The 22496-nt window shown below is 37.8% G+C and overlaps 2 protein-coding genes and 1 pseudogene across 2 annotated transcripts; all 3 read left to right on the plus strand.

Moving 5' to 3' along the window:
* Window positions 1-550: 550 nt before the first annotated feature.
* On the plus strand, window positions 551-6878 carry LOC148721342 (sorting nexin-14-like). Its single transcript, XM_088735230.1, has 17 exons — window positions 551-738; window positions 1243-1292; window positions 1509-1624; window positions 1701-1812; window positions 2144-2184; window positions 2406-2485; window positions 2788-2818; window positions 3015-3049; window positions 3155-3183; window positions 3331-3387; window positions 4054-4147; window positions 4908-4978; window positions 5197-5227; window positions 5368-5432; window positions 5600-5691; window positions 6271-6327; window positions 6570-6878. Exons 4-17 carry the CDS (start codon window positions 1779-1781, stop codon window positions 6609-6611), a joined length of 759 nt encoding a protein of 252 aa, XP_088591356.1. The 5' UTR covers window positions 551-738; window positions 1243-1292; window positions 1509-1624; window positions 1701-1778; the 3' UTR covers window positions 6612-6878.
* A 1591-nt stretch (window positions 6879-8469) lies between these two features.
* On the plus strand, window positions 8470-10035 carry LOC148721343 (adenosine receptor A3-like; annotated as a pseudogene).
* Window positions 10036-16196: 6161 nt separating this feature from the next.
* LOC148721344 (dopamine receptor 1-like) lies at window positions 16197-17084 on the plus strand. The gene has a single exon (XM_088736133.1). It carries the CDS (start codon window positions 16197-16199, stop codon window positions 17082-17084), a length of 888 nt encoding a protein of 295 aa, XP_088592259.1.
* Window positions 17085-22496: the final 5412 nt, after the last annotated feature.

Below are 22496 nucleotides of genomic sequence, written 5' to 3' on the forward strand. Positions count from 1 at the left end.
TAGAGTTACAAGCCAGGCTCTATCAACGGTGTATATAGTTTTCAAATAATCAAAGCTACGCTGGCCACCTTTTGAAATAAAAAAGGTATAGTTTCAGCAAAAAGTGGCTTTCTTTGCAACAAAGTCGATAACAAGATGACGATAATGAAAAGTCAAAATTATAATAACTATTACTATTTTAAGCTACCAATTTCAACATAAGAACGGTTCATTAAGATGAAACACGCTGTTCGACAAAGGGTTCAATGCGAGGTATTTTTATTCTTACTGTTTCCACTGAAGTGGTTAGGTATTTTTCCATAGCTATGTTCGAGGTTCCTTCGAGTGTCCGCTCATTCCACAGTTACTTTGCGAGTGTATTTCCGATTATGAGCGTATCCTTCTCAGTCCCTTACACCCTTCTTTAGTCCAGAGTGAAACGGTTTCAATGGATACCAAACTAGCACTACCTCTGAAAACTGACGCCTTCAAGGCACCCCAGCTCCTCCAGAACCCACGCATATTGCAAAATCGCTTTGTGAGTTTACATAAGCGGTGACCCGTTAAAGGAGCAGTGAAAGTGATCCAAATGAAAGAAATCCCTGTTTTCGTTTTACTACTTTCTTGAGGAACGGTACGCTACTGGTAAAGCGGTTTAGAAATGCATGCATTTTGGTAAAAAGGGGGGGGGAGCTCAAGCAGTGAACTTATATTTCTTTTTTCCCTTTTCTTTGTAGTGACCCGATGGGATGTAGCACGGTAGGTTTTAATTACTGTTTGTCATCAGCTTCCCAGATTACGAGCAGTCTTTCCTTTTCGGCGTAGTTCGTCGCACGAGTCAAAACAAATTAAGTGAAAAAAATAACGGTGTTAGCGCACTGCGCAGAACTCTAGGTGCGAGGCGTACTGAGTTTTTTTCCCCTCGTGCGACGAACTTCACCGAAAAACAGAGACTGCTGTTAGTAAGGGGAGTTCAAGTTATACAGATGCCCTTCCATTCTATATTTTGTTGAGGAACTAAACGAATTTCACGATTTTGACATTTTTTCACAAAGCAATCGAAGTTTGCTAAACATTCCTCTTACCTTTTCCATTTTGAAAGTGGCGAAGGCACTAGTAAAATCGTTCCTTTTTTGTTCATATTACCAACAATAGTCGCGAAGAGGGAACTATCGTGCAATTCCTTGTAAGAGGATGTTGTACCTTTACAGACTTGGTTTTAACAGTTTTAATCGCCCTTTGATATTCATTTTAAATCAACAGGCGGTATAAGGAGTTCTTTGTTCTTCAAAGCAAGTTACAAGAATTCCACGGTAAGTATTGGATTTTGATCCATGTTTGCTTTGAATTATTTCCATTAGAAATATCACACCGAACTAAAAGGCATAGACACAGGGTCATTTTTATCAGCCAGCACGCGCAAGATGAGAGAAACACCCATGAGACCCACTAGACTAGTCTTTTTTCCTGTTCGACACTCCTAAAAAGTGCTTCGTGCATATAATTTCATTTCATTTCGTCTCTTGCAGGTTCAATCGATGACTCGCTTCTTCCACCGAAGCGTAATTCTTTAAAATCAGTTTCGCAGAAGAGTACAGCTACTTATTTCGATGCTTGCAGAGTTCAGTTTGAGAAATATTTACAGGTGAGAATGAGGCATGAATGAATCTCGAGGCTTGGAGTGAATTCTTCGAATAATTTGTTGCTTTTCTGTTTTCTAGTATTTGTGTTCTAATCCGCTGCTAAAGGGAAGCGGATTATTGTTCAACTTCCTTTCACCAGAAAAGGAATTCAGTAAAATGTTTGGCCCTGACAGGATGGGTGATAAAGCGGGTAAGTTGTATACTGTTTTGCACCACTAATATATCCTATGCACAGATAGAATGAAAAGAATACAGGATGAAATCAATAGAAGAAAAGATTAATAAGCAACGTGACGTTACTAAGCCAAAAAAAGCTTTTTTGAAACATACTTACAGCGAAGAGGGGTTATAGGACTGATAAATTAGTCAATCTAAGCTAATCAGAAAACAATGTCAAGTGTGACAGGTTGTTTGCCCAACGTGATTCTCTGTCATAGGAATATTACCGACACCCTCCTGCAGTTTTAGCTGTTGGAGTCCATACTTTTTGTTCTAATTTCTCGATTCTGCATTTTTCGCAGGTAAAAAGATCAAGTCAATGACAACAATACTCAAAAAGGAGGTAAGCCGGCGATGCTTTAAAGACAAGTGAATTACTTGATTCTTATACTGAGTTCTATTCAAGTATTCAGTCGGTGGATATACAATAAATGTCCCGTGGGTATACAAGGAGTGTCCCATGGGCATACAATGAATGTCCCCTGGGTATATAATGGATGTCCCCTGGGTATACAATGAATGTCCCCTGGGTAAAACTGTTAACCTTGCTGTTTCTCTCTACAGAAAGGTCAGAACCTTGATCCATTTTTGCAGTCGTTCTTATCATCTACCGTAGAACCAACAAAAAGGAAGCCATTACCAAAGTTAGTCATTTTCTTCACGTTGATTTTGTTTTAAGCTATCAACCATAAATCTCAGACCGATCTTGCAAACTATCTGTATAATCACAGGCAACGAGCAGAGCCTCTCTTTCCAGTTTATCTTGTCACATGAGTCAAAAATAGTTAACAGAAACCAGTTGTTTTATTCACCTCTGGTTACTGGTGACTCGCACAAAAGAACAAAAACAAAAACAAATGCTCTTAGCTTAATGGAGCCTATTCAAGGTAAGCCAAAATTGTGCTATTTTATTGACGTGGTAAATATTGGGTATTATCTATTGTAGGGGTCTTCTAGATGAATCAAGAAGAGGCGAGGTACGCTTACATTTTAGACATGATTTTCTTCTCTCCATATCTGTTTTCTATATTTGATTAAGCGTTTTTGTGTAGATGGCTTTGAACTCGCTTTTACCAGCCCTCAGTGTTACACTTTCAAACAATTTTGTACTTTCGGTTTTGAAACCTTTTGATCATTTTAACGAGTTACATTTGATTGTTGAATTGCATCTAGGAGGGACTTTTTCCAGGAAGGAGAAAACCGGCATCGTAAGTATTGCGTGGTTCGCAAACCTTTCTTTTTATTCTCGAGAAGGACAACAACTTAAATGAACAATATTATGTAATAATTTTTTTGTTTTTTCCCCTTTTTAGGAGTAGTGCATTACGCTTGAAGGTAGAAGGTGAGTTTTTGATCCGTAATCTATTAGATTTTAAATCGCTTTGTTTGTTGTTTTTATTCGTATCTACATGGTGTAGCTCATGGGATCATAGTAGGACACGAGTTTTGGATAAAGCTGATAATCATCGAAATCTTTGTTGTTATGTAGCATCAGGGAAGCCGCAGATACCAGTGACCGGTGTCACCGATTACATCTTGTTCCTCGGTAAGTCATATAAAATTCGTTCTTTGAGCGTGTACAAAGTGAAGTGATTCATTGTCTTACTAATGGTTGGGCGAATTTAGCCATAGATTGCCAAAGTGCCAAACCACTGCGCGTGCTTTTTAGCTCGGTTTCTTGAAATAAGTCAAGTCGCAAACTATCTGTAATTATTGGCTCTGTAGCTCACGAAGAATTAGCCAAAACAGCCAACGAAGATTGATGTCGCTGCGATATTAGGGACCTTAAGAAACCACGACGGCGACGGCAACGAGGACGAGGAAAAACAAGAGATCTAATTGGCAGAACAATAGCTCAGCACGTGCATTTTGAAACTTTGTACATTTCGTAGCCGTCCTATGCAAAACAGCAACGTGAAATCGCCAAAATTTGCGTCGTCTGCGAACCGAAACCGCGATGGCAAATTATTTTAATATCCATTTGGAACTCAAAGGCTACTTTATACGTCGTGCTGAAGTTGAGCTATGGCGCTGTATGAGACAGTAAGCTCGTGCAGCCATTTTAGAAATTCTGACTAAGAGTAGAAATTCATTTTTGAATCGAAGTCTTCCTTGGCGTCGCCATCGTGGTTTCTTAAGGTCCCTATTTACAAACTTTTCTGGTGAATTTTCACCAGTCAAGCTATGTATCGTCATCTTTTTTTTCTTACAGCGCAACGTCTATTCAATGTTCCAGCCTGGTTATACAGCTTGTTAGTTTGTGGAAAAGTCGCATTTCAAGAGACTCTAGATGTTTACGCTGACAGGTGCCCATGAAACTTAACTTTAGGCAGGATATCAAGTAATTCTGTAAATGAGACTCACCGGCATAACTGCTAGAGCCCATTTCGGTTTCTCCCACAGTTCCACGGTAACTAGTCATACTCCTCGGGGGAGGAGAGAGGTTCTGTGAGAGTAAAGTGTGTTGCCCAAGAACACAACATACTGGCCCAGACAGAAATTGAATGTTCATGTTTCCATGTACAGTGAGTTCAAAACAATACAGCCTCCCCATTAGCTCAATAAATACAGCGCTGGACTATTTGTGCGGGAGGTCGAGGGTTCGAGCCCCGGCCGGACCAACACTCAGGGTCTTAAAATAATTGAGAAGAATATGCTACCTTTCTATAACATCAAGAAATGATTAGATATTCTATTCTTCTCGGATAGGGACGAATAAATGGAGGTCCCGTCTCCTGCAGGGTTAGGGGCAGGAGACGTTAATTTCCCAACGCACGAGATTACTGTGTGATGGATGTCCTCCCCTAGGGTGGGATGGGTGGGTAACAGGACCCCCGTTGATACCATTGTTTACTACACTGAAGGGGCTATCCTGTATGAATATAGATGTCTACTTCTACTTCTACAGAATGAGCCAACTCTCCCTCAACTCTTTCTCTTGTCTCAAACAAATAGAGTTATTTTGAAAGAGATGTTTCCCACAAAAAAGCGAATATTTCAATACCAGCAAAATCTGGTCACTCTCGTCCCCGTTGCCAACCTTACGTCCCTTTTTTTGTATCGCAGATATTTAGCTGGTAAAGTGGATTTGTTGACGAATGAACATCGCCTGGTTATGATAATTCATTTACTAAGAGGTGACAGAGAACTGCTGGTGTAGATCCATCTGATATTTTTGGAATTGTTTTCATGTGATATAAGCTCATCACGAACGCAAGTGAAGTCTCGACTGCCATCAAAACCTGGTGAAAGACACAAAGCCAAGAGGAAGAAAATTTACTTTTAAAAATTTTTAATTTGAATTATTTTACTTACTCAGAGGCACGCCTATGACATTTTTTTTCTTCTCTCGTAGATGCACTTTTCTTTGATGAAGATCCCCCACGGTAAACTAAAATGTCTTGAAATGCCATTTTTTAAACTAGTTTCATTGCATGCCAATTTAATTACTTGGTATTTATTTTAATTTCCTATGTACTATTACGTTTTTTCGTTGGTATGATTGACTTCTCTTTCTTTTTCCTAGAACGGATACACAGAAGTTAGAAAGACGCGAAAAGACTCTGAAGGAAATGCTCGAGTTCATACCAGGTTTGTGAGTTAACATACCAGGAGGCCACCCACCATAGGGGGTGGCTTTGGACAAAAAACACACCTCTATCCTTACTCCACCCAAATTGTACCTGAATCACCTACATGCTGCAGCGCACTAGTGTTAAACTTAGCTTAAGTGCACAATGTTTATTACTTGTCTACAGATATGGCCGTGCGTGTTGTTGGAGCTGATAGACATAAAGCTGGGATTAGTTCATTGTTTGAGCTCCTTCAGCAGCCCAGGTTGAACAAACAGGTTCGTGTGTTCATATGAGCTTTCAAATGAAGGAGTCGTTTGGTTAATGTAATAAAGTAGTTTCTCAACGTTCTGGAATGATAGGTATTTTGCGCCACGTCATGCTTTTAAAGTAGTTTGTTCCAGATGTTCACTATTTTATCAACTCCTTTTTGCCCAAAAAAAAGAAATAAAATAAAGCAGACTGATAGGAGAGCGACGGAAAATAAACTGCGGAATATTTGAGCATGACGTATCTAACAACGTTTTCTACAACCGAACGCTTGAAACTTATGAATAATTGCGGTGCAAGGCTAGTTTCAAAAATATTTACAGCCGTGTTTCTTTCCTGATATATTTTGGTTGTTTTGTGTTGAATATTGTTTTTGTCTTTTTAATTTTCACCTTATATGAGACAAGGAAGTCAATTTATGAATGTAAGGATGAAGAATTACATCATTCAATGAAAAGCCAGAGAACAAACAAAGGTTCCAAATCAAGGCAGATAGTTCAAAGTGAATATAAGAGACGATTCAGGAGCTGCCTTGTTTATGAACCCAAGTATCCTAATCATGATGTAGCTTTTCGTTTGTCTCTTAGCTGACGTATGTTCTCCTGGATTGTTTGATGGCTGAGATTTTTCCAGAGCTGAAGGAGGTATGACACTTGCTCTTTCCTCGGTATCTTTCTTTCTTTTCTGCATCAAGCTAACATCTTAAGCTTAGATAGACCGTACGTTTTAGTCTAGAACTATTGTTTATTCACATTAAACGTGACACAATTTTCGACGTATGCAAAGACAAAGATTTTTATTTCTCTACGCTGACAGAAGCATAAAACTTATCAGTTAGTAACCAGTTCGCTAAATTCTCAGAATTGTTGCATTTCGATTTCCGCAGAGTGAGTTGTTTCCAGCAGAAGAGCTCCCAAGTCGCAAATGAATCAAAATATGTTAAAAAAGGGAAAATCAGTGAATGCAAGACAAACTGAGAAAAAGTTTCTCTTCTGAGTCAAGAAAAGAGGAAATAATTTCATTCGGAAGAGTAACTTTTAAAATGTGTAGATATTTACGTAACAGAAATGAAATTTAGTCATCAAAAGCTATGATAAAAATGTGGTAATTTGTATGTTTCTTTTATTTAAAAGTTTTCCACAAAATACAGGAAAGATTGAATCACTAAATTAATAAAATTATTTTTTGAAAAGTTTGTGATTGCTTCAGTCTCTTTTTTTGTGATCAGTCACTGTGTAAGCAAAATAAATTGTCATGCGAAAGTAACATCCACAATAATGTTTTCTTTTATTTGTTTTAACGAAAATGCAACTATTTTTATTCTTTTCGTATTTAATCATGAAACATATGGCAGTGTGGTCGTCCACCATTACAGGAAGGTATTAACTTGTTGTTACTGGTGTATTGTTGCATAGTTAAACAGCGAAGACAGTATACCTTTCCTATGATATTTTAACTTTACATTGACACACAATATGAGAACTCCCTCTATTCATCGTCGGTGGCCATAACCTCTGATTTTGATAGAAATGCTGAATTCAGGTGAAAATGGGTTCTGAAATGCTGAGATGATCGGCATGGAGACAAAAGGTTGTTCTAAATATAACACTGTATATGTTTGACTCGCTTATTTAACTCGGCCTCGTTCTGCAGGAGATAAGAGCAGGCAATTACGTTAACCCTTCTCGAGGCACATATTGTAAGTTTTCCTTCTGGAGGAGAAATATATCATTAAGAGAATTTGGGCTGACCTTAAATTAATCTTTGTCTTGATGTTTTTCTTTCTGGTTGATCAAAGTTTTGCTCCCGCCACTAGAAAGTGAAAAGAGCCAGGAGCACATCGCTAATCATCCAGCACAAATAAATATTAAACATGGCAAAGGGTCTTCAGGATTATAAACACATCAGTCTTGTTCCTCGGGAGTGAGAAGAAAAAAAAACATAGACCTGGATAAATAAATGAGTCAACCTCCCGCATTTATAACAACTCGCCAGATGCTTTACCACCAATTATAAAGAAATAATGCACATGGAGCAACGAGGTTCAAATGATGAAAAAAATACCTATATCTTATTAAACGTTTTGTTGTGTAGTATCGCTGAGTATTTTTACGAGTTGTGCCGTATTTTGACGAGCCCGTAGGGCTCGTCAAAATACAAATAAAGAGTAAAAATACTCAGCGATACTACACAACAAAACGTCTAATAAGTTATTTATTATCCAACACGCCAAACTGTTATTTCAGTGCGGGCGAATTTCGCGGATATTTATCTACGGGGAGTGCGTGACAAAAGTATGCGAAGCGGAACGGAATTGGCGCGTTGACGTGTTGCTGTATTTTTTTTTCTTCAATAAATGAAGAAATTTCCAGGTCGTCTAGCTGTTTTTCTTCGTTTGATTCATCTAATAAACTTGGATGTATATTTGCTAGCCATTCTGACTCTTCGTCGTCAGAAATGTGAATCAAATTGTCCGCCATTTTTTTTTCGTAACTACAGTTCAATTCTTCGCTTGCGCGGTGCGAGAAAACCTGTTTAACCGGTACTCTACAGTACAAATACCGCGTGATATTTGTACTCGTCTATGGCGTTATTTGTACTCTACGAAGTGTAGTTGGATAATAATTAAGGTTATATAACAAACACACAACGGGTCTTCAGCAATTTTCAAATAGGTTTCATTACTTTCGGAAATTGTTATTTTTCCAGACCAAATCGAACTCACTTAAACCAATCAGAAATCAGTAGTTTACCCACAACGTATATACCACATTTACTTACCTATCAAGTGTACATTTGCATTGGTAACTCACCGATTACCGCAGATTTTATTTCCTTCAAGATCTCTTAAAAGGTTTTACTTTGAAGCCTGAGCGTCGGGAACTTTTTTCTTTCGTAAGCAAACAATCGGCACTCCGTGTAGTTGTGTTGAAAATAAGTTTGGCTCTTATGCAAATTTGTATTAGCTGTGAGCGGGAGAGAAAACGAAATTACATTATCTAAAGGATAAAGCAACAAGAACCGATTTGTGCACTTCAAATAACTCCATTAAATGATGACAGAAGGTGAAGACCCACTATATTTATCTTACGTTGTGAACTGCATTCTCAATGCCTTCTCGTCGTATGCCGCAATCATGTTGAACAGTTTAACTATCCACACACTGAGAAGAACGCCGTCGTTACCGAAGCCTCTGAAAACATTACTGCTGAGTCTTGCAGTTTCTGATCTTGGAGTTGGTTTGCTAGCTCAACCTCTTTATATCGCAGTTCTTTTAAAAGTGGATCAAAGACATGGAAGACAATCTACTTAACGAGATCTTCGACGTGATCACGAGTGTATTTTATTACGCTTCGTTTCTGGGTCTCATAGCTTTAAGTTTAGACAGATTCCTGGCTGTTCATCTTCATCTCAGATATCAAGAACTTGTGACTCACAAACGTGTCGTTGGTTTGGTCATTTCAATCTGGCTTTTGAGCACATTTCTTTCTTCACTTTTGTTGTGGCTATCGAGTGACTTTGTAATTGACTTATTGGAAATTACTATCTTCACTTGCTGTTTTGTTAGTGTGACACTTTTTTATGTCAAAATTTATAACACTGTACGACGCCTTGAAATCCAAATGCGAGCTCTGCACCTAGGGCAAGCTGGTCAGAATCAAAATGGCGAAATGTACCTTTATTTCTCGAGGCTGAAGAAATCTTCTCTGAGCACATTCTATGTATATGTGGTATTTATGATCTGTTACTTTCCAGACTATTGTAATGCCATCCTGAATGTGTTACGGAGTGAACCAAACATGTTTTTAGAAGGTTTGGATTTGTTCACTTTTACTCTTGTGTTTACAAATTCTTCTGTTAATCCTGTTATTTACTGCTTAAGGATAAAACACATTCGACACACTATAGTGGACATACTTCGAAATATATTTCGGAATGTTTATGGAATTCACAGCTGATGGAACATGGAGAAGTTTCACAAAGAGAAAGTGAAGCTGTAACATTTTGATGTTAATTTGAAGTTTGTTAGTTCTTCATGAAGTTTATCCTGATGTATGTCAACCATTCGCTGGTGTATTCGAACCTGTCAGGTAGTTAGAAATACAAACATCGGTTAAAATCATGATCTCATTGGTTACATGTCGGCCTAGCGGAGTGGAACTGTAATCTAGGTCTCAATATACCACACAGGTAAATAGAGCTTCTCGCACGCACTGATTGGTTGGTTGAAAAGTGATTAACAAGTGCTATTCACCTTCGAGCAGCAGATAAGGCAAAATCGCGCGTCGAGAGTTCAATATCTGATTAATTTTCGGTGTACTGACAGAATAAACAAATAATTTTTTGCTTCAGTGTGGTAAATAGTCCGGATAATCGAAAATATGAAAATTAATAAGATAGAAATGTAAACAAAAGGTATACAGCAAAGAAAACATCATTTTAATTGTGATAGCTACACAGCTTGTATGTATTAACAAATAACGCATCAGAATATTTCTTTGTCTCGTCGCACTTGCGAATTTTGAAAAGCGCACAGGATAATACGCTGTTTTAACAGCCTTTTGAAAGGATTAGTGGGCTTTTTGCGACTCTAAGTTTTCAAGGTCACAACTAATTAATATCATGAAAAACTGGGACCAGAGAAAAAAGTCCGGATAGTCGAATTGTCCGGATAATCGAGGTCCGGATAATCAAGGTCCGGATAATCGAGGTCCGGATAATCGAATTGTCCGGATAATCGAGGTCCGGATAATCGAGGTTCGACTGTATAGACACATTCAGTGGAGTTCATAGTGTAATAATACACACGAAAAAAATCCGCGCTTCTGATTGGCTGCAAACGAGTGCCTTTTTCATGTAAAACGAATTCTTAGTCGTAGCGGCAGTGCAAATTGCAAAACGAGCGCTCGTGCTGTCAAAAGTTCGAATTTCTTGAACTTCTGTGATCCTTTTATTATGTAAATTTTTAATAACTAATGACATGATTTCTCGTAAAACATGGAGTAACGGTAATATCTCAGAGACTCAGCTTAACCCATATCGTCTATTAGTGGATTATTAGGGTGATACCCTGTGGGGGGAGGGGTAATAGACTATTGAGCGAAACAAACAAACATTTAGCAACAAGCTGCTAAAAGACTTATTTCACTACAAAAAAAAAAAGAATAAAATGAAAAATAAAAAATTAGAAATTATATCTTTGACGTTAACTGGAACTAGTTAACATTTGTTCACCGAAGTGGAGGTGAATTATTATTTTGGTATAGGAGAGGATAAGGTGTAAGTAATTCAATCGAAACTAAAATGAGACAAAAATTCATAGGTGTATAAACGAATATCTATTTATCTTTTCAATACTCTCACAGAATCACTCAGTGTACTTACAAAAATAATCTTTCAGCAAAATACGAAATCAACACCTTTAAGTGGCCATGTTAAGCAGGAGATGCTCCTAATTTATCGTCTTTACGTGTCATATTCCTATTTCAAAGTTTAAAATAGGCTTGTTTTTCTTTTTCGTTTTTAGAGTTATCTGATTAAAGACCCTCTAGCTAAGTAATTGGCGTTCGTTTGAATCAATTTCCGGGTAACTTATCGCTAAAAAAATATATAATAAAACAAAAACAATAGCTGTTAACGTCATCGGTCACCCCCTGAGGGTCCCCCAGAGGAACACATAGCCTCTTCACACAGAGAACAACTTACAAATCTAGTTGAGGACTTATATTGAATACCCAACATTTGAAAAAATGCACAGAACTTAATCTAGAAAGTTTTTTTATTCAAAATATGCTAGATTTTTGGCTTAATTTGTTGAATGGTTCAAGTTCGATTTTATCATTATTATAGCTCGTCACTCAAACCGCACTTTTGAATGATTGCTCATCAGCAGTCGATTCCGGTAACATTTTTGAAGCTCTCAATAGAAATCTCAGTAGCATTCCCACCCACTGATTACAGGTGATGCCTGGCGCAGGTCAGCAGTATTGTTTGTGACATGGTCTAATGCGGAAGCAAAGCGTCGTACTGTAAAACCAAGACCTCACAGCGGTTTTTTTTTTTTACACTAAAAATATAAATTCGATTTATCTGTATTCGCTTGGAGGAGCCCTTTATCGATTTTTTGAACTGCTAAGTTCCTCTATCGTGTACTAGAGGTGGAAAAAAGTGTTGAAGCTTCGAAGAAATTAAATTCCTCTTCACTGGATGATTATGACATTTAAATATCAGAACGACTAATAATTGAGTTTACACTCTCTAGAAGACTGCCATGGAAGGGAGCAGGTGATCTGTTTGAGGAAATTCAACTAAACAGCAGTGAAATGACGGAAATTTCTAAGTGTCAAACATTTGTCAACAGACTCAGTCATGATAGGCGATTTCAAGCCTTTGTTCGGTAACAAGTAAAAAAAAATAATAATTATTGATAATTAAGGCTTGCAGAATATGTCCAATTGAAAATTGTAGCTGTATTGAAAATGCCGAGGAGTGTCTTGGAGCAGTTACGTATGAAATTAATCACAAAATAGCCCGGATCTGTTTTTTTTAGAGGTAACACCTCAAAAGTACCCAATATTCATTTTTAATAATACTTCATGGACCTTGAAAGGTAGTTTTGCGGCTTGCATCGAACGGAAATTTATGTGACCCAGAAATATCTGTTTTATACTCTTTTTAGGATGAGCTTTTATAAACAATCTACTAATTTCGATGAAGTTCAAGGAAGTTGAGTGGGTGTTGATTTTGACAGATTGCTTGTCAATAGACATGGTAAACCCTTTTGTCAAAGGTGACATATATTATTAGTAGAAAACTAGAAGCCATCCACTTTTAATATTGCCATCCGTTTTCTAGCCAAGGTAGTTACATTCTAATTTGAATGCTGCTAACAGATCTAAGTCGTAAACTTACGACTCGAAATTTTGAAAAGCAGGATTTATATTCCCAATTTACTGATTTTAACTCGCTGAGATCAAACTCGTGAGGCCCTCTTAACAGTCTCTGTTTTCAAACGCCTTAACAATTTCTTAGATTCGGAACCAAATTTGGAAGGTGAGTATTTACACAGTATAACTAATGATCCTATGGCAACCGAGCTTGATAAGAAGTTTTGCCAGAATTTGGTGCCTTATCGCCCTTCTGACCTTGCATTGGTTGTAATGAGAGTCACACAAAGTTCTAACTAAAGCTTATTTAAAAATTTTCACTATTTATCATGTAATTATATTGTTAGTGACTCTTTTAACTTCCCCACCATGGCCACTGGGAAAACTGAGAGGTAATAATCTTAAAGGCATTACACAAACATAACGTATATGAATAGAAACTAAACTCAGGCATAAAATATCACATCATGCAACTCGGCAATCACTACAACCCGGATCCGAAAGGATTATTTTTCCAGATCTCTGGCATATCCATCAAATGATTCCGTCCATGCAAGTACTTTTGCTACCGACAACAACTGATGTAATCAAAAGCTCTTAAAGCAATAAGCAAATTCATTCATATTTGTGTGCTAACCAAAAGATGGAATATGTTGTGCGGAGGAAACCACAATCGCCTACACTTCAATTATATTATTCGACGGGCCAGTTAAAATCAACGGCTGTGGTTGAGAATAATTTTACTTCCCCCATTGGCCACGAGCATGCGTAAAGAAATAAAAGGCATGTCCTTTCTTTTTGATGCAGTATACTTACGAGTGGTTCTTGTCCAAAATTCAATTGTTACACTAAAGGCGGCAGGAAGTCACTACTTGCTAAGATAATGGAACAATCCACAACTTGGAAATTCTACTTGTTTCGGAGCTTTGTCAACTTGCAATGACCTTTGGTTAGTTTTAATACATTCATTGAGCTTAATTCTTTGTAGACTTGAAATCAGTTGTCTTAAAGAGCATCGACCATATCTTTAGTGGTTTATATCATTCTATACATGGTTTTTTGCATTTGTATCTTGTATTTATTATATAATTTTTTTAGTTGGAGGGCCAATGAATTGTAAATCTTTGTGATTATCATCATGATCTTGTGCTATTTCTTAACTAACCAAGGCATTTCCGTATTACCTACTGAAAATAGTCAACGGTTATGTGGTACGGCGCCTAATTGACCTTCCTCTTGTAGAATAACCTTCAGAATTTTGTCAACCCACTGATCGGACAAAATACAGGGAAGAGTCACGTTCTCATTTAAATACAACTGCTCAAGCGGATCGATCAGAGAATCATCATAGTTGATAATTATTATGCTGACGAACTGATCAGGGGCTGATACTCGTAGGTAAACCTTACATTTTTAATATGCATTAAAAAGGTACGCGATAACAACACAAGAAAAAGGAAGAAAAAAAAAACAATCATCTAAGAGTGGGTAGCATGTCTGTACGAGAAACACACTACGAGGCTTAAGCACACATTCACGGTGAACGTTATCGATTTTTTAATATGAATTCAGTCGACAGGCTATTACACTTAAGGGCCATTCTGTCTTTAAAAAGAACAATACGCAGTTAAAACCCAGAAACTCTCAAAACAACGCAAGAAAAAGGAAGAAAAAAAAACAATCATCTAAGATTGGGTAGCGTGTCTGTACGAGAAACACACTACGAGGCTTAAGCACACATTCACGGTGAATGTTATCGATTTTTTAATATGAATTCAGTCGACAGGCTATTACACTTAGGGGCCATTCTGTCTTTAAAAAGAACAATACGCAGTTAAAACCCGGACACTCTCAAACCTTGGAGGGTTTTAATGAAACAAAGTAGTTTTGGCAGAATTTGGGTATGGTACAAGGCGTGAAACTCAATACACTCTGTTTCAAGACAAAATTTACCAATTCTGAGGTTATTATGCTAATGCCTCCGTTTAGGTCTCCTTTGATCTTCCGACATGCCAAATGAACACACGACTGATTGTTTATCAATTTCTGAACAAGATGTTAATCTTTTGCACCCTCATTTAAGTCCACTGAAACTTATGATTGTTTGCATTCGTTCATCTCCAACAAAACAAATAAATGATATTGGTCGCGTTTTATTGCATATAGTCTTCTCAATACTGGTGAATTTGCGAAGATTGATATTTTTTTAAGCTTGGATGTGCTAGCAACACTCTAACGCGGGCAAGATTAGAAAACTCCGCCCACTTTACAGGTCAATTAGAAACAGCAGGATGCGATAAATTACACTTGCTCAGTCACTGAAAGAAAGCTAATTGTTTCAGATATTTTTATCTGCGAAGATGGTCAATTAATTTGAGCTCGAGTAAATTCAAAATAAAAGTAGTGCGATACCTTAAGGACGTTGAAAGGTTGCTTCTAAAATTAATTATTTTGCCAGAATTTTCCATATTTGAAGATACTTGTTGGGTCGTGTGAAGAGGAAAACAATTCAGAAGCTCCAAAGTTACAAGTGAGCGAGATCACAACGATATACTGTTTTTTTTAATACAAAAGAGTGACGTTTAACATGACATAGTCTTGCATACTCCTTGAAAGACTTTGTATAAACTTCCTCAACCCTGGAGCCGGACCACCAGACCAAACTACCTAAAAATCATAATACATTTCACTGTGGAGATCAATCAAAACTGAGTTATATATGACTTTACAACTCAAAACATTTAAACCATCTGTCAGAACATCTTTAAGTTTCAGTGATCTTACGCGGAAATATTGTTCATGCACATCAAACTATTATAAACTCTTCTGAAAATTTCTACATCTAAAATGGAACATAGTTGCACTTGAAAAAGCCTCCATGTGATCAGTTTAGGGATCAGGACAAAGGTACCCTTATTGTCTAATTGATTTTGACTTTTGTTCTAACTTGGAATAAACGTGGCATATCAAATTTGTAGACCATCTGACCATCAGAGTCAATGAATCCGCTTTTGAAACTGTCATCGATTTTCAGTAAATTTATCGCGTAAAACTATCGATTATCGGGGCATAACAAATTTGCATAGACCATCTGACCATCAAAGTCAGTGAATCTCGCTTTTGAAACTGCCGGTTTCAGCAAATTTATCGCGTATAGTGATCGATTATCATTGTTTATAAACAGAATGGGTTTTCAATGGAAATTCAACCTTACGAAATACTTCCGCGTAAGAGAATTCAAACTGACCTTGTTGTCATTATGTAAATTCAAAAGGCAATTCGATTTTCATTTCATTTTCCGCTGTTCATATAAAACAAAAACAAGCGAGAAATAAAAAATCTCAAAGTCTTCATCAACTGGCCTTCTCCCTTGCTTTATAAACATCGTACTTGGAGGGCATATTACGAGAAAAAGGTTTTCCCAAATTTATATTTGCAGGATCATGGGAGGTAGGCCCCCAAATGGTTTGGTAGATGGCAATTAATATCAAAATTCATCAGTCAAGATCGCCGGGAAGTCATAGATAATTTAAAGCTGCTTTCGTTCTCGAGAAGTTACCATTTTGTCCACTGTTAGTCTTCTGTTCGACTATCCACGCGTTTGGTCTTCACCTGCGTCCTAAACAATGACAAGCGCTGAGGGTCCCGATCGTTCATCAATGGTCGCCAATTGTGTGCTCAACGCATTGTTATCCTACACCGCCATCACATTGAACATCATAACAATTTACGCAATGAGAAAAACCTCGTCGCTACCGGGGCCGTTAAGAACATTTCTACTGAGTCTTGCTATCTCAGATCTTGGTGTTGGTATATTTGTACAACCTTATTACGTTGTGCTTTTAGTTAGAGGGTTGAAAAGCGCCGATCCTGTTGACGAATCAACAAATAAAGCCATGCTTGCCATCGCGGATACCCTCTCCATAGTTTCAATTCTCACTGTTTTCGCCCTCAGCATGGACAGATTCCTGGCTGTACATCTTCATCTCAGATATCAGGAGCTTATCACCCACAGACACTCTGTTTTGGCTGCGATATCAATCTGGATGTTCAGTGTATTTCTTGGAGTATCTGGACATTTTTGGATACCCCCCTCCCTTGTGATTTTCCTTCCTGTTGTCCTTGGGTTCTGTTTTATGTGCACAGGATTAGTTTACTGCAGGATTTATTTTGCTGTACGGCGCCACACGAGGGAAATTCAGTCCTTGCAAGTGCGGCGAGCCGAGCAGGATGACGGTGACATGGAACAAACCGCAAGGATAAGGAAAATTGCTATTACTACATTTTACGTGTATCTTGTGTACTTGGTCTGTAATTTGCCTGAATACTGCACTAGTATTGCTACTACTGCCACTAACGAGCGTAGCGTTGCTTTGAAAACTTTTAGGCTTTACAGTTGGACTCTTGTGTGTATGAATTCATCGCTAAACCCCATTATTTACTGTTGGAGTATGAGGCACATTCGACACACCATCATTAACACTCTCAAAAATATACACCTGTGCGGAAAGTGAGCGACACAGAAAAATAAAAAGTCGAACTCCTATGGCTATTGCACCTGACAGTTATTATGTGAGTGGATACAATAACACAACTTGATAAGCTTTTTGAACTAACAGCCTGCATAAAGTAGTAATAAAATGGTTTACTTGTAATATTCAAAATTGATCTCTAGTAATAAGGAAAAAATCACCGTAGGGAGCCTGTCTAAACGAGAATATTGGTGCAATTTTTGCTGTTGCTCCTCTGCTAATGACATTGGCACAGAAAAGAAGTGCTTTGTATTTATGATAGCCTAATTTAGATGCAACATGAAAAGGAACACATCAAAGCGTGACGGTTGCTATCGTACATATCTTAAAAGGAAATTTCTACGTAATTTGAATACAAATGTTAAGCATGGTGATAATTGGAATTAGAATAAAGAGCTTCAGCTATCTACGTTTTCTAGTTCTACAATATATTAGAGAGCTATCACATAAAAAAAAAAAACAAGCAAAAACCACCTCATGGCTCAGTAATTTTGCATCGATGGAAAGACAAAGAACTTTTGACTGATACAGCGTTGTCGCTCAGCCAAAAACCATATAATTAAACTTTGAATTGACCTTTTAGTTGCTTCCACAGTAGACGCCGACAACTCCCTGACGAAATGAATTCAGGGAAAGTGTTTTTTTTTTTTCAATTCTGTCGCTTTTCCTCCAGTGGAAGCTTTTATATTTTCAATTTACGCTTTTTTAAAGGTTGTTTTACACTTCGGGTTCACAAATCATTAAACAAATAAAGATCCAGAATATATTATCTGACCCTTCCTTCTTAAACGAATCCAAATGAGATTAGATACACACACGTCTCGTAGTTCTCGCAGCAGTTATTGGACATAAACAAATAAGAGGAAACCCACTAACCGGATAATGCCTAGAACATTTGTATTTAGAAAAGTCTTTATTTGGCATCGATTATGTAAAAATCAGAATCATCATGAAACTTAGGCTCGGCCAAACGCTATCAAAATTTAACGCAAGATCTTGCAACGTTGTTGCGCGCAACGTGTTCCACACCTTTGGCCAGCCCATTAAATTGTTGGTTGGTGTTGTTTGAAGCGGTCAAATTTTTGGTGCCACATTTTTGGATGTTGCAAAATATTTCTCTCGTTTGGCCAGGTTCTTCACAACATTTTTTATCGCACGATCCAACAATGTTGCGTTGAAATGTTGCGTGCGTTTAGACGGGCCTTGAAAATGTTATTCGGTTTTAATTACCCCAGAGGACTTAGTGATCATAGTTGGATCAAATTTCTTCAGTTATGAGTAATGCACCCCTTTGTTTCGTTTGTTTTTAGGTTTTGTGAATGGCACCCATCCTTACAAAATATTTCGGTTTAAATTGACCAAACATACCCGCAGTTTATTGACATTCAAGCCAACTCTCCGCCTACACAGCCCACCGCTTATTATACCAAACAACCCTCTTCCCACACAAAAATATTATTAAGAAGTCTGCATTTCGATTTTTCCGTTTTACAGTGCTCGATACATAAAAGTAGAGCGCGATATATACTGAGTTAGGGAAATGCAAAGAGTACGCTTTCATCCTTACAAGCCTGTTTCTAAGATCACTAAGAAAATTATTAAATATTTTGAAGTAAAAACGGTATTTTGTTTATTTTCTTACAGCTGAATAGAGCCTCAATCGAAAGCCCATATATATTATGGAAGAACAAATTATCCCTTACTCAAAATATGAGTCATTTACTTTCATGGAAAACTGAATCGCAGAATAAAAACCCGCAGTATAACACACGCACTACCCTCGTGTTTTTCAGTAGAATGTGCGCTCAGATTACTATCGTCTGAGTGTGACTGTCCCTGCCATAAGTGTTTCCAAGGGGCAGAAAAGTGAGGTTGATTATTTCCGCTGAAAAATCGATCTCGACGTGTGCAGCCATCATAATCTACTTCACATACGTATATCATAAATGCATTCGGAGACCAATTAATCCTTTTTCTCTGAATAAATAGCGCGGGGCTTGTCTAGTCTGTAAAATTCTTTCATCGTAGAAAAAGCCGAACTAAAACTGATCACTCAACTATTTTACCCGAAAATGAACACCCAACATAGTTTAAAAAAAAAAAAAAAAAACACATAAAAAGTTAATATACAGAGTAAATCCCATAATTTAACTGAATAAAGCTGCCGCGATCACATTAAACAGAAAAAAAGACTGAGAAAGTCTAAGAAGAGCCCTAGAACCCAGGAGTAACATTTCATAATATAGTGAGGCGAATGAGCGTGCTTAGAAGGACGTTTTGTTGTCAGCGACAATGATAGGCACCTGAACATCCTGAGCGGGTGATGATATCCGTTCAGGTCGTCTTGAGAAAATATCTATTAGGTGTATATTTTCGAAAACTTCCCGCAGCTTCATGAATGTTTAATAGGGCAGACAGTAGTGTCTACTAAAGTCCAAATATAGAAAAAGCTTGTTCCGCATTCAAATCAGTTTCACTCCCTGAGTAAATAAAAAGACCATAAAAATCATTTAAATCGAAAGTTGCCCTGAAAAGGAAAATGATTAATTTCATCCAGATAATATACTTTCTTGCTATCACTACGAAAACATAAAAATGTATTCTCTTAAATATATACTCAGTTTACTCGCAATTGGACTGAGAAGAAAAAAGGACTTTTATACTGCAAGCGACAGAGATGTCAATGAACCAAAACATAAATTATCTTAAAAACGTCACAACAGGCTCCTCTTCCGAGAAATGTCTTAATGGAGCAAACTTAATTAAAGCAGAAATAATAATTATGAGTATTCTCTTAAATATATGCTCAGTTCACTCGCAATTCGACTGAGAAGAAAAAAAGGACTTTTATACTGCAATCGACAGAGATGTCAATGAACCAAAATATAAATTATGTTAAAAACGTCACAACACGTTCCTCTTCCGAGAAATGTCTTTAATGGAGCAAACTTAATTAAAGCAGAAATAATAATTATGAGTTTGAAAGTTTTCTTCCTCGTCTTTGGCCACTGATACAGATATACAAAAAGAATGCAATAAACGTATAGTAGTTGACTTAAGCCAAAGTGCACTTCTTCTCTCAGTACACTCTTTCCTAAAGCTTTCTTAATGGGTTTCGGGCGGCGATTGTTTATTCATTGGAAAAAGCTAATTTTAAGTAGGGCAGGTGAACCCGCCCTTGATTGAATTTACTAGTACTCACAATCGGCTGCGATGAATAATATGATTTTAGGGAAAATAAAACAGTTCAGAATTATTCTCTTTTTCTCATGATTAAGTTTTCCCACAAACTCGTGAAAATAACATACAAAAGACATTTAAATGTAATCCTAACTTTCGAAAATTTCAGTCCACTATTTGATTCCTACTCTGAAGTACAAACTGAATTTGACAAACTTCATTCAAAAAGAAAGAGGAAAAACAGTCATTGAAATATTATAAGATATTAGCGATGGAAAAACTACAGAAACTTCTCCTGTTGATCTTGATTTTGTGAGGATAGAAAAAGGCATAGACTTGACGTGGTATCAGCAGATAAAAGGGTGCGGTAATTTTAGTATCAAGCAAACAAAACCAATTCTTAAGAATAATTTCTGTGAGCAGCTGTTCATCATTAAAGCGGACCATGTTCATCAGCCCGAGAACGGTGCTGGAGACAGTACTGTAAACATCTCTGTGGCAACGCTCACAGCAGTTTTCTTTACGACCACAGAATGGAAGTCTCGTACATCGTTAATCTCGTCTTGAACGCCTTGAAATCCTTCACCGCCATCAAGTCCAAGATTTCACGCGATAAGGACAACTTCATCCTTACCGACTCCTTTCAAAGTCCTTGACTGACTGGTTGACTGCCTTGCTGACGGACTGTTGACTGACTGGCTAATAGACTGGTGCCTGACTGGCTAGCGACTGGCGACTGGCTAATTAAACGGTTGTCTTATACTGGCTGGCTGATTCACTGGTACTTGACTGGCTGACTGACTTGTTGACTGACTGGCTGACTGACTGATTGAGTTAATGGCGACTGACTGTCTGACTAATTGGTTGAGTGTCTCACCGGCACCTCAAGGCTATCTGATTGGCTAACTGATTTACTGACCGAGTGGTGACTGATTGGCTAACTGACTGGGGAACTGACTGGCTGACTGACTGACTGACTCACTGAGTCACTGACTCACTGACTAACTGACTCACTGACTCACTGAGTCACTGACTAACTGACTCACTGACTCAATGGTACCTGACCAGCTGAGTGACTGGTTGACTATCTGGCTAACTGACTGGTTCACTGAAGGACTTATTGCTTACTGACTGGCGTATGACTGGCTGACAGACTGGTTCACTGATCACTCGCACCCGACTTGTTTTTAAGCCTGAGTTGAGCTCTACAAGAGCTCACACTTTTCACTTTTTGGCCAAATTTTGCAAAACGCATCGCATTTCAGCTGGATTTTAATGTTTTCTTAAAGATTTCAAGCCCATGAAATGAAAACATTTAATCTCGGCTTTTTTGCATATACTTTCTGCAAATAGTGTTTCGCAAGCAGTTTCTGACCTTATCGCTGGTTTGTTAGCTCAGCCATTATATATCCTACTTATTGTCATTCGGTCCAAGCAAAACACCGCAGACGGCGATACCTTGGCATCCACCCCACTACTGGTCATGATATGTACTCTGTGCACCGCTTCACATTTCGGCGTCATGGCTTTGAGTCTAGACAGTTTCCTGACTGCTCATCTCCATCTCAGATATCAGGAGCCTTGTTGGTGCAATGATCTTATTAGGGACCTTAAGCAGTTAGGACGGCAACGCCAAGGAAGACGTCGATTAAAACATGAATTTCTATTTTTAATCAGAATTTCGGAAATGGCTGCATGTATTTACCATCTCATACGGCGCCACAACTCAACCTCAACATAACGTATAAAAGTAGCGTTGAGTTCTAAATGGAAATCAAAATAATTTGCCATCACGGTTTCGGTTCAAAGACGACGCAAAGTTTGGTGATCTCACGTTGTTGTTTTGCAAAGGACGGCTAAGAAATGTACTAAGTTTTAAAATACACGTGCGGAGCTATTGTTCTGCTAACTGGGTTTTTTGGTTTTTCCACGTCCTCGTTGCCGTCGCCGTCGTGGTTTACTTAAGGTCTCTAATGTGGATATCAGGTGTTGGTATTTCACTAGTTTGGACTTGGGGGAAGGCATGAACAGCTTTCTGCTTTGTCGCAATAATTTGGAGTCTTTGTTTCGTTTACATCACAATTGTTAATTTTAGATTATATCAAGCTATAAAACGGCACAGAAACCAACTTTACGCTCACTTATAGGTACAGCAAGTAGAACAGCATAGCCACAAAGAAAGTGCTACAAAGCCAAGAAAATCTGCAGTCAGTA

The sequence above is a fragment of the Stylophora pistillata genome, chromosome 10 (assembly GCF_964205215.1).
Source record: "Stylophora pistillata chromosome 10, jaStyPist1.2, whole genome shotgun sequence".
Taxonomy (NCBI): domain Eukaryota; kingdom Metazoa; phylum Cnidaria; class Anthozoa; order Scleractinia; family Pocilloporidae; genus Stylophora; species Stylophora pistillata.

What these genes read in the sequence shown, in the direction of transcription:
- LOC148721342 (XM_088735230.1), top strand. Translation starts at nt 1,779, where the DNA reads ATGTTTGGCCCTGACAGGATGGGTGATAAAGCGG. An exon ending in AAAAGGAAGCCATTACCAAA is followed by an intron (nt 2,486 to 2,787) that starts GTTAGTCATTTT and finishes TATCTATTGTAG; the next exon opens with GGGTCTTCTAGATGAATCAA. An exon ending in CTAGATGTTTACGCTGACAG is followed by an intron (nt 4,148 to 4,907) that starts GTGCCCATGAAA and finishes TTTGTATCGCAG; the next exon opens with ATATTTAGCTGGTAAAGTGG.
- LOC148721344 (XM_088736133.1), top strand. Translation starts at nt 16,197, where the DNA reads ATGACAAGCGCTGAGGGTCCCGATCGTTCATCAATGGTCGCCAATTGT.